The sequence below is a fragment of the Artemia franciscana genome, unplaced genomic scaffold (genome assembly GCF_032884065.1).
Source record: "Artemia franciscana unplaced genomic scaffold, ASM3288406v1 PGA_scaffold_55, whole genome shotgun sequence".
Taxonomy (NCBI): Eukaryota; Metazoa; Arthropoda; class Branchiopoda; order Anostraca; family Artemiidae; genus Artemia; species Artemia franciscana.
Genome location: NW_027062695.1, coordinates 833,685 through 845,857, shown reverse-complemented (window position 1 = coordinate 845,857; position 12,173 = coordinate 833,685). Strand labels below are relative to the sequence as shown.

At 35.3% G+C, this 12,173-nt stretch overlaps 1 protein-coding gene across 4 annotated transcripts in view; it reads right to left on the bottom strand.

Annotated features, from left to right (window-relative positions):
• LOC136042011 (glutamate-gated chloride channel-like) overlaps window positions 1-12,173 on the bottom strand; it is a 261,734-nt gene that overhangs the window by 150,442 nt on the left and 99,119 nt on the right. For all 4 annotated transcript variants that reach the window (XM_065726850.1, XM_065726852.1, XM_065726853.1 and 1 more), the window contains one exon: window positions 5,682-5,838. In XM_065726850.1, coding sequence (XP_065582922.1) covers window positions 5,682-5,838 — 157 coding nt within the window. The remainder of the gene's footprint in view (window positions 1-5,681; window positions 5,839-12,173) is intronic.

Below are 12,173 nucleotides of genomic sequence, written 5' to 3'. Positions count from 1 at the left end.
TTTAATTACGAAAGGAATTGCCAAATATTTGTGAAAGAACTTCCAACTTGACATTAAAACGCTGTTTATTTTATATGCACGCTTTTGATTGCCAGGGAAAAGAGGTAAACGGCTAATTTAGATTTGCATGACATGATCCATAACTCCCGAGATAAAGGGCTGCTCACTGTTAGTTGATGGTGTACATGACTTTGCCCCTGCCTCCTAAGTCCCTCCGTACTAGAGACTCTGACAAAGTAGATCATTACAAAGAAGTAGAATATTCAGTTTTTCTAGATATACTATAGTCAAAAGTATAAGAAACATGGGAGGATCAGCATTTTTTTTTATATGCAAAGCACAACGAAAAAATTTGAGAAATTCCCATCAAAATGACTTGACCCGTTTGTTATATAAGAAGTGACTCAATCGTGAGGGCTGGAGTCCCAAGCTCTTTACGATCTTTCCCGAGAAAACTGAAAAAAAAAACCCGAAGCAGTCTCTTTATATATACGCCATATATATATATATATATATATATATATATATATATATATATATATATATATATATATATATATATATATATATATATATATATATATATATATATATATATATATATATATATAGTATATATATGTATGTATATGTATATACAAATACAACGATTGGCAAAGACTCGGGCTTCCACCTTAGTAAGGTGAAGACTCTTTCAATGCTGAAAATTATCTCACTGTTTTACCAATAATTCAATTCTGTTTGTTATCATTAAATTGTGTTTTTCTTTCTTTCCTTTTAGGTTGTCCTTCTAAAAGAAATAGAACGCTATTTTTTTCCAGTAAGAAGGAACAAAAGTCAACTGTCAAAGACCTGTTGATGTCCACAGTGTATCTGACAAAAGCCAGGAACCCTCTTTCTAATCAAGCCCTATTGAATAAGTTCCCAACAACCTTTTGTTGACAGTAAGTTTCCCTGTGGCTCACATTCATCAAGACTCTTGATTGGGGAATTGAGTGAGGAATAGAAGAACAATATTAAAATAATCTCAATTTTGATTCAACTAAGCTTGTCTACAGATCGTACAAAATGGCCTTCAGCTCAAAAATTTTCACAGAACACTAGTAGAAAAATTTTTGCGGCAAGATTGCAATGAAGTTTTTCCACAATTGTTTCATGTATTTACTGACCGTTTAAAAAAGGAATTTTATATTTTGGCTCTTAATAGGGAGGGAAGGGGGGATCACCTGGTTTGTGGTTTCAAACCCTTAGGTCTTCTAAAAAAATTTCTGTGATGTACTATGTTGGCCGCAATTACCCAGCTATAGCACAAAGACAGAAAATGACAGTTTATCAAGGCGGGTTATTTTTGTTACACTATTTTCCATGAAAATTGGCTCGATAATTCTCCTCCAACCAAGGAAGAAATTCTGTAAAAAAAAATTCTTCGATTTTTGTAAAAAAACAATCAAACCATAAAAAGTGACGATGTGGTTTGTTTTTCCTTGTACTTAACTACGTACCCACTTAATATCGACGTACAAAAACGGTACATAATTGAGCGGTACGGTGGGGAGTAAGTTTTGCAAACATAATCCCCACCTCTCCGAGCTTTATATTATAAAGCCGTCTTAAAATCTTATCAGAAAGGATTATGCACTAATCATCACAGGGACACGTTTTGCTAAGCTCCTCCTTTTTACGTACCTATACCTAATAGTTAACATAATGTTTAAAAAATAACAATGATAAAGTGTATAATATTAACTATTGTTAAATAACTAAACAAGTAAAAACCCCCTAGATGTCTCCAAATATAAAAACAAATTAAAATTAATTATTAAAACATTAACAACCTCTAATTTATCCCTAAATGATCAAGAATTGAAGGACATGTAACACGTCTACTAACTAGAACCTACGCTTAGAAAATTGATTTTCTATTAACTTAAAACGAGTGGATTTAAAAGAGAAGAATATTTGTGAATGTTTGGTGCATCTAGTGGTGTGAAAATGACAGTTAAATATGCGTTGATTTTAGGGGGAAATAATGGAAACTATGGTAGGTAAGTAACCGTTTGTCAAAGGTAAAACAAAATATATCCTCAAATTATATTTAGCGAAACGCACAAAAAATAACCCAGCCTTTTTGGATTTTGGGTAGATTATAACACTGGTCTGTTTTTATGGCTCCTTATTCTAATAAAGGGTCCTTGAATGATATCTTGTCACAAATGAATCCTGTGTCATTACATATGTAAGATGCTGGGGTAGTAGGATTACTCTGCCCAAAGCTCTGTAACTTCATATGATATATAAATTTGCATTCTTATGACTATAGCCACGACTTCGTAAGATTAAGTTTGCAATTTCAGCTTTCAATCTTAACTTTTTGGGGGTTGAATACTTTATCTTACTCAACTTTTTTCATGAGTCCCACGTACTCTGTAATTCTCAAATTCCTTCGGTTTCATAATTCAACTTCATCATAAAATTAATTATTTATATTCCAAAGAGTAAAATGCTTCTCGTTTCATTTTCTAGTCTTAGTTCTAGGCTGATACCAACTGAGGTATTGGGGTATAATTGATATTAACAAAACTGATTCGACGATTGATCCCTAATCGTAAACAAATAATTATTTAGAACTACTCCCTAAATGATCCCTGAAGTATACTTAGTTAAGATGAAGGAACACATTTGAATGCTTATGAATGCAGGATCAGGGGCCCCAGGGGGCAAAAGGCACGAGCTTTTGCCTGAAGAAGAGCTCTTCCAATACTTATAAATCAACGCTCTTTGATATGCCCTTTCCAAGCAAACTCTAATACAGTTAATAATGCTATAGTTATAAAGTAAAATTCCACCCATCATTTGTACTATTTTATGTGCTTTTTATTTGTTTCCATTTCCACTAATCACTTCTAAGTATTTGTACGGGCCTTTTGCTAATTATTTTGAATCTTCTAGAAAACTTATCTTTTGAGCATCGTACTGTCGTTTTTAGATTAATTTGCCATTGTCTTCATAATGCTGTAATTCCTTACAAGAGAAAATATATTAAGATTATTTAATTCTATGTTTTTCTCTTTGCCAAACAAAAGTGCAAGTTAAATAAAACAGACAGCATGTTTTCACATTTCATCACAAGCTTTTCCTTAAGAAAAGACAAATTAGATGATGCCATAACGATTAATTTGTTCTTGATAGAAGATTTCCCTGCCAAGAGCGGTTGGCTGAATTTTGGTTCTCTTAAAAAGTGCTATAGATACCACCGTCCAATTAAATTGGAAATGTCGGCGTAAAGTTTTGATTACGAAAAAGCACCGATCATAAAATCTAGAAGCATTTTTGCGAGCCCAAAATTGACCAAGTATAAACTAAAAAATATGGAAAATCTAGAAAACTATAGAAAGTCTAGTAGCATTTTTGCGAGCACTAAATCGACCAAACATAAACTAAAAAAATGTAGAAAATCTAGAACATCATAAAAAAAATAAAAATGAGGCAGCTTATGTTGCCCTCGTGTAAGATAACGACATACAGATGGATATGATGACTATTTGATGGTTCACCACAACCGTGACGGTTTTCGACGATGAAGATGATTATTTTATGAATCTTTATGTCAGCCTAGTGTGAAAAAACTTGTTTAAGCATGAAACTTCATACTAAAAAAACGTAACTTACCTGGTTAGTGCAGAAAATTAAGCTCGTAGAGTGAAAGCCGCTTAACTTTATTTCATTGTAAGTTTTCCTTAGATATTACCCAATATCAAGAGTTTACAGTCGAGGCAAGTCCAGAGTCCGTTCGATAGTATTAACCTAGACTATAACTGCTACACTAGAGCCATGTAACTAAACGGGCAACAAAAATTTTGTTTGCTTGCTAATAAAATTCTAATACTTGCTTTCTAATGTAAGTTTGACATATACCTCATGAACATGTTTCAGCCAAGCCACAGAACTAAGATCTAAGGTTCAGGTCTTTGATTTTTTATTGGCAACGCCATACTTGACTAGGAGTCTGAATGTGGACTTCAGTTCTCACAAACGGGACCATTCTTTGTTCGGGTTAACACTATTAAAAATGAAAATCTTAGTTTTTTTTCGAATAGTGTCTGCTTAGTTCATCTGATTGCAAATTAAAGTTTGTAGTACCCTTCATAAGGGTCAAAACTAACCAGAGAGTAATCTCCTGTCACGCCCAATTCGTTCCCCTCAAGCCTCATACTGCACTACCTCTAAAATTTGAGATAGCCGTTTTAGTTAAAACAGTAAAAAGTTCAAAAAACAAGCCTTAGGATAAACATGGCCTCAGTGGCGAAAGCCAAAAGCTATTCTAATAGTTTATATAAAATAGATGCTCCATTGGTACGTTTTGACAGAAATACAGTAGAATTGTTATACTACGTTTACAACGGAATCATTCAAGGATCTTCAATTTTTATGACTGAAGAGCCCAAAGGGAGATTTTTAGGCTCATATTACCTACCGCTTCGTCATGCTATCCATCCTTTGGTTTAATATGATATAACCTATAAAACTTATAATATTAATAATTTATTCAATTTTGACCACGCGCAGATTTTGACATCAATAAGCATAGCAAACGAATTGGCTTCTTATGGTGATTACAAATATGTAAGATTCGTTAAGTTTAGTATTACTCATCAAAAGCTAAGAGCTTGAGAAAATGTGACTGATTTTTCAAAAATAAATGAACATCTCCTAAAATTCAAGGAATCTTAAAGAAAATCACACGATCAGGTTCAGCGTATTCGAGAACCCAACTGTAGAAGTTTTAAGGTCCCATATGCAAAAATCTGGAATTCTGTGTTTTTTGCCAGAGATCACAGATACATTTGTTGTTGTTGTTGCTGTTTTTCCCCAGGGGGGAAATCATCTAACCAATAATCCTAGGATATCGGAAAAGGGCTCATTCAAACGGAAATTTAAAGTTCTAATGTCCTGTTTAAGTGACCAAACATTGAAGGACGACTAACCCCGCTACCATGCCCATTTTTCCAAGAGTCTTCTGATCAAAATGTTTAGACAGTCATTTTGTTCAGCATAGTCAAAAGATCAAATAGCTATGTGTTTGAAGATGGCTTTAACCCCCCCCCCCCCATAGTCTCTGGGGATAGGTGTAGAGGCTGTGAACTTTGCCCGTTGTTTACATGTAGCGTTGGCTATTGGGAAGTATACAGATATTTTACATGGGGGGGGATCTTCTGGTAAGGGGGGACACGTGGAAGGATATTTGTACGGAGGAAGTTTTTGTGGGGGAAGGGATTTTCCCTGGAGGGGTGCAGCATTTCCTGGGATTATTTCAAAAATATCAGAAATTAAACGAAAAAAGCATTTTTTTCAACTGAAAGTAAGGAGCAACATTATAGCTTAAAACAAACAGAAATTATTAAGAATATGAGGGGTTTAAGAACCTTGTTCTTTAAGCTAAAGTTTGTCTGAACTTAAAAAAACCTTATTATTCTAATTACATGGCCCTTGTGTTTCATAAGTTACTCTTAAATGATTGGAACAAAAAGTTTAACTTTAGCGGAAAGAGTGAGATATTAAGGAGGGGGAAACACCCCTTATATTCGTAATAAATTTTTTTTTAAGTTTTAATGTTTTTCCTTACTTTCAGTTTTGAAAAATGTTTTTTTTTTATTTAATAGTAAGTCGTGTTTAAGCCTTACCTTATAGAGTAAAGAATTTCTCCTTTAGGGAAGATCCTTACATAAACGTTGGGAACGATAATGTTGTGGAAATGACCTTCTTTTTCATTCCCAAAGAAAAGGTCAGGCATCCAAACCTTGTTTGGGTCAGTCAGGGTTAAATACTTAAGGGATCCAACTAAAAAAAAAAAATAAATATAAAGAAAAGAAGTCAAAGAACTAACAGTATATAAAACCTTTATTCTGTAATGCTTATCAATAAAATCAGAAAAGTATGTTTAGAAAAATTGACTTCTAAGAAAACCTCTTTTTTTCGTTTGGAAAAAACTTCTAGTAAATCAAACAGTTCGTTGTAACGAACAGTAGTAAGGCTCAATAGTAACCGAAACTCTAAAAAACAAAATTTTGATATCAATACATAAATTAAAAGAGTTGTATTTTTATGCTGATTATAAATATATAAGTTTCATCAAGTTTAGCCTTACCCATCAGAAGTTATGATCGTGAGAAAATTTGCTTTATTTTCAAGAAATGGAGGAACCCCCCCCCTAAAAGTCATAAAATCTTAAATGAAAACTACACCATCATATCAGCGTATCAAAGAACTCTCCTGTTGAAATTTCAAGCTCCTATCTGCAGAAATGTGGAATTTTGCATTTTTCGCCAGAACAAAAATCACGGTTGCCTGTTTATTTGTTTTTTTTTGTTGTTTTTTCTTCCCAGGGGTGATCGTATCGACCCAGTGGTCCTAGAATGTCGCGAGAGGGCTGATTTTAAAGGAAATTAAAAGGTCTAGTACCCTTTTTAAGTAACCAAAAATTGGAGGGCAACTACTCCCCCTCCCAAGCTCATTTTGTTCCCAAAGTCACCGGGAAAAAATTTGAGATAGCCATTCTGTTGCACATAGTTGGAAACCAAATAAATATGTCTTTGGTAACGACTTAATCCCCAGTGTACCTGGGCGAAGGGCTACAAGTTATGAACTTTGCCCATTGTTTACATAATATACGATACGATTTATTGCAAAAAAGCTTGCGGGCCATAGCAACACGTAATACAGTCTAAAAACAAGCTCAGGAACAAAATACAACTTTAGATAATATAAATCAAAACAATCAAAAAGAACAACAAAAGAGCCACAAAATACACAGAATGCAGTCAACAAACTTAACTTAGGAACAGAATACAATTATGCAACAACAATACACCTAATAAAGTATCCACTCAAACATGATTACCTATGTTTAATCCCTAAACGAAGAAACTTTCACAACTGTTTAATAGCACATGCATTCCTCTCAACCATCCGCTCAGTTAGCCAACATTCACTCCCAAACTTTCGTCTAAAATATTCCTTCCGCAATTCAGACAGCTCTTCACACTCGGATACAAAATATTTAAGTTTTCATTCACAGATCCAAACATAGGGCAAATGTAGGGTCCAGCTGCCAGTCTAAACTTTCCTAATAATTTCCTTCTCTCACTTAAATCCAAAACTATCCCCTCTTACCGACAACAAATTCTTCAAATCCTATTTATTCAACCCAAATTTGAAATAAACCTCCTCCTCCCAGCAATCTTTAGCTTGGGAGTAGAACCTCAAAGACATGGATTGGTCCTTATGAACTTGCCACTCTTGGATTTCTTGGTCATTTAGCCTTCGCTGGACTTCCTTCCATACTGACACGCTTTCGCCAATTGGGCCTTTCCCTTAATTCCACACCTCCGAAAGGCCACAAAGGTTCAGTATTTTCTTGACCTGATTTGGCCACGAATCACGTCTACCGTCCTTCAAGCTCTTCAAATAAGCTGCCTTATAAAGCCGAACTATAGATAGCCTAATTATTTTCTCCCACAACCTTACGATTCTAACCAATCTAACGCTCCTTAAGGTAAAAAGCCATGAATCTATTTTCAGTACCACTGAACTAAATGAATCCTTCAAGCCTAGGATTCTCTTAAAATAACTAAGCTGAACTACTTCTAGCTTAGTTCCTTTTGCAAAGCCCAAAATCTCAGAACCCCAATTAGACTAGAAGCTGTTTTGCCTGGAAAAATCTTTTCTGGATCTTCATGTTAGCAAGCTGACCGAAATTTCTTCTCAAAATCATATTTATTAGCCTATTACCTCTTAAATTACAATCATCCATATGCCTAATTCTTCGTTAGTCTCTAGCCTCATTCCTCCAAAATTAAAATTAACCTCAGAATCAACACTCCCTTTGCTCCTAAATACTAATGTTACTGACTTCTTAACGTTCATCTCTAAATTCTTCATTTCAAAATATTTTTTTATTATATCTAATTGCTTATACAGATTATCTCTGCTATTCACCACTAGAGCTATATCATCTACGAATAACATACATGATAACATGATAGGCTAAATCAATCCAGTGATACATAAGAGGCTCCATTATTTTTCATAAAACTATCTAAATCACTGACAAACACGAAGAAAAGCTTGGGAGGTAAAGTACATCCTTGTTTCACACCCACTTGAGACGTAACCAGTTTAGAGAAATTTCCCATAAATTTCACAACAAATTTCATCCTCCGATACTTATCTGCTATTATTGCTACAAAGCAAGACGACAAACCTACTTCTAACAGACTTTCTATTAACAACCTCCTATATACCGAGTCAGCTCTAAAAAGGCTACGTATAGCCGACCATTTTTTCTTCTAGTATATTTCCTTCTCAATATATCTAAAGTAAAAATATGATCAACATTGCTGAATGTTGTTCTGAATCCCGCTTGCATCGGGCAAAGTATTTCCTCCTTATCTAACCAATCTCTTGGTCTTCCCCCTTTATCTAACCAATCTTTCAAATCAATTTACTTACCACATTTCCCATAAATATAGACCTAAATCTCTCATGTAAAATCCTATTGCCTTTCTTAAAAAGAGGCACTTTTTATGGCCAACATGGTATCAAGTTGTCCTTCCTAGCCTAAGGTCCCATGTAGATATCCCATTTATTCCTGGACACGCATTATCATTCATCTTTTTAAACTGTTCCCAAATTTCTTGTTGCTATACAGGCCTAATTAAACCACAGAATTCTGTCTTAAAGGATATGTTGCCGTCTCTAAACTTAACTCTATATCCTCTGATCCATTCGACTTATTCGCCCTGATATATTCTAACTCCCTATTTTCAAAATAATCTGGCCACGTCTCAACTGATTGGATATCCCCTCTTGTTCTCGGGCCCTGGATTGAACATTTAACTACTGACCAGGGCTCTCTAGGGTTATTCACACCATAAGCTCTCTTAATTTCCTCATTAATCATTACCTACCTCTCCCTCTTTTTAACTCCTTTAACCCTATTATAATCTGACCTTAATTTCCTATATTCAGCTAGCCTACTCAAATTCCTTTCCTGATTCAAAGGGTCAGTTGCTTTTAGTAGCCTGAAAACCTTAATCACCTCTTCCCTTTTCTGCTGCCTACATTCCTCATCGAAAAAACCCTCATCTTTTCTTGTCGGATGTTTCCTATCCTGAGATAAAGGCTTAACTCTCTCGTAAATTCTATCTGTAATTTCCAAAACAGCTTGATCCAATTCAGCTGGTTCTTAAAAATTCAAAATCGGATGACAATCATTCTGGAATTCCTCACTTTCTAGCTCCATTTTCACCAATTCTTCTTTCTCCTTTAAATTCCATATTGGTTTACATATAGTATTGGTTATTGACGAAGTATAATGACATTTTCAGGGGACATTTTTTCTGGTGGTGGAGGGGTTTCGGGGTTTATGTGAGAGGATCTTCCATGGAGGAATTTATCACGAGGGAAGAGAATTTTTATGAAGGGGCGCTGGATTTTCCAGCATGATTTAAAACAACAATGAGATATTAAATAAAAAAACAAGTTTTTTCAACTGAACAGAATACGAACAGAAATTTCTGTTCGTCTTTTAAAACAAACAGAAATAATTACATATATGAGGGGATTCGTCCCCTCCTCAATACCTCGCTCTTTACGCTAAAGTATTTTTGGTAATTTCAAAAGCTATTCATTCTAATTAAATGGCCTTTGTAGTTCAGGGGTCATTCTTAAAGAATTGGAACAAGATTCGGGCTTTAATGTAAAGAGCGAGGTATTGGCAAGAGAGCGAACCCCCTCATATCTATTTTCTATCTATATAAATAAAAATGTACTGTCCGTCTGTCTGTCACTAAGTATGACATAAATCTATATATATATATATAAATAAGTTGTTTGTCTGTCTGTCGACTGACGTCATTATAAGGATTGAGCTGTATGTCGTCATGAAGTTAGTTGCCGTCATGTTTGTTATGACGATGCTTAGTATATGACGTCATTATAAGTATTTAAGAAAATCGTTCAAAGACAAATTTTTAATTGTAAAAAGATCTTGAAAGAGAAATTTTTAATATCTATCTATCTATATATATAAAAATAAGTTGTATGTGTGTTATGTCTGTCAAGTGACGTCATGTCATCATGTCGTTATGAAGTTAGTTGTCTTCATGTTTATTATGACGATGACGTCATTAAAGGTATTTAAGAAATTCGTTCAAAGCCAATTTTTAATTGTAAGAAGATCGTGGACGGAAAAATGTTTAATTGTAAAATGACTGAAGAACCTACAATGGCAACAGCCGAGGAAGCTGCTCAAAGAGTCTACGCCAAAAAACTTGCTGCTGATAGAGAAAGTAAGAAAAGAAAGCGTGCCGAGGAATCACAAGAACAGCAAGAAAACAGGCTTGCGGCCGATAGAGAAAGTAGGAACAGAAAGCGTGCCGAGGAATCACAAGAGCAACGTGAAAACAGGCTTGCGGCTTCAAGAGATAATGCCATATTAGGAATGTGCAATTTCCGTCAACGAAGGCGTGTCGAGGAACTACCAGAACAACGCGAAACCAGACTTGCTGCTAAAAGAGAATGTGAAAAAAGAAGGCGTGCCGAGGAATCACAAGAGCAACGTGAAAACAGGCTTGCGGCTTCAAGAGATAATGCCAAAAGAAAGCGTGCCGAGGAATCACAAGAGCAACGTGAAAATTATCGCATGGCATTCAAGTACAGCCCAGTCGATGATTATAGTAGATGTGTTCAAATCGGGACAATGTCTAAAATTTGTCCCTACTGCAAGGCCTTCAAATTTAATGGTGAAACGATGGGAATGTGTTGCGCCTCAGGAAAAGTTAAACTTCCTCAACTGGTTGCAACCCTAGAGCCATTGAAGACTTTGCTTACTTGAACTACGTCAGCATCTAAGTGTTTTTTTTTTATCAAAAATCAGAAAATATAGCTCATGTTTCCAAATGACGTCGTTTGGTGCCCAAATCGAAAATCCAGATCAATTTATGCCTACTTTCAAAGTAAAAGGACAAATTTATAATACTTCTACCATAGAAGGGAGCAGGGTCCCTTCTACCATTCTCAGGCGAGAATCATAAATTTTTACAATTGTACTTCATCAGTGATAGAAATTCTGAATTGAATGCACGTTGCAAAATTTCTCCCGACGTTGAAAGGACAGTCGTTTCCCAATTGCAACATCTTTTCCACGAAAATAATAATTTTGTGTGTCTGTGCAAAACAGCCATCGATTTGATGCCTACTGATACGCATAAAATTGTTATTTCCGCTGACAAAACGCCTCCTGGCCAACGTGTGCGTAGATACAATGCTCCAACTATCGACGAAGTGGCAATCGTTATGGTCGGTGATCAGTTTTTACCTCGAGATATTATTCTTCATAAGCGAAACGCTCAGTTGGTAAGAATTGCTGAAACTCATCGATGCTAAGATGCCCTACAATATCCTATCATTTTTTGGGATGGAGCCGACGGCAATCACTTTAATATTAAATTGATAAATCCAGCCACTAACAAAGAAATGAATAAGAAATGCAGTGCAATGCATTATTATTTCTATAGACTAATGATTCGGCAGGATGAAGACAATTATATTTTAAAATGCCGTCAATTGTTTCACCAATACATCGTTGATATGTATGCAAAAATTGAATCAGAACGTTTGCTATTTATCCGTCTGAATCAGACCAAGCTCCGCTCTGAACAATACATTCATTTGCGAGATGCAGTTATAAATGACGGTAATACCACAAACGTTGGAAGATTAACAATTTTACCTTCGTCATATGCTGGCAGTCCCCGTCATATGCATGAATATGCTCAAGATGCTATTGCGTATGTTCGTCTCTATGGTCGTCCAGATTTATTTATTACATTTACATGTAATCAATCTTGGGACGAGATACAGCAGCTTTTACTTCAAGGACAATCGGCGGTTCATAGACATGACATTACGGCCCGTGTCTTCCGGCAAAAGTTGAAATCACTGATAAACTACATAGTAAAACTTGAAGTGTTTGGGTCAGTGCGATGCTGGATGTACTCAGTGGGATGGCAAAAACGAGGATTGCCACACGCACATATACTAATCGGGCTACATTATAAAATTACTTCTAATGAAATTGATGATGTGATTTCCGCTGAAATACCTGATGAAAA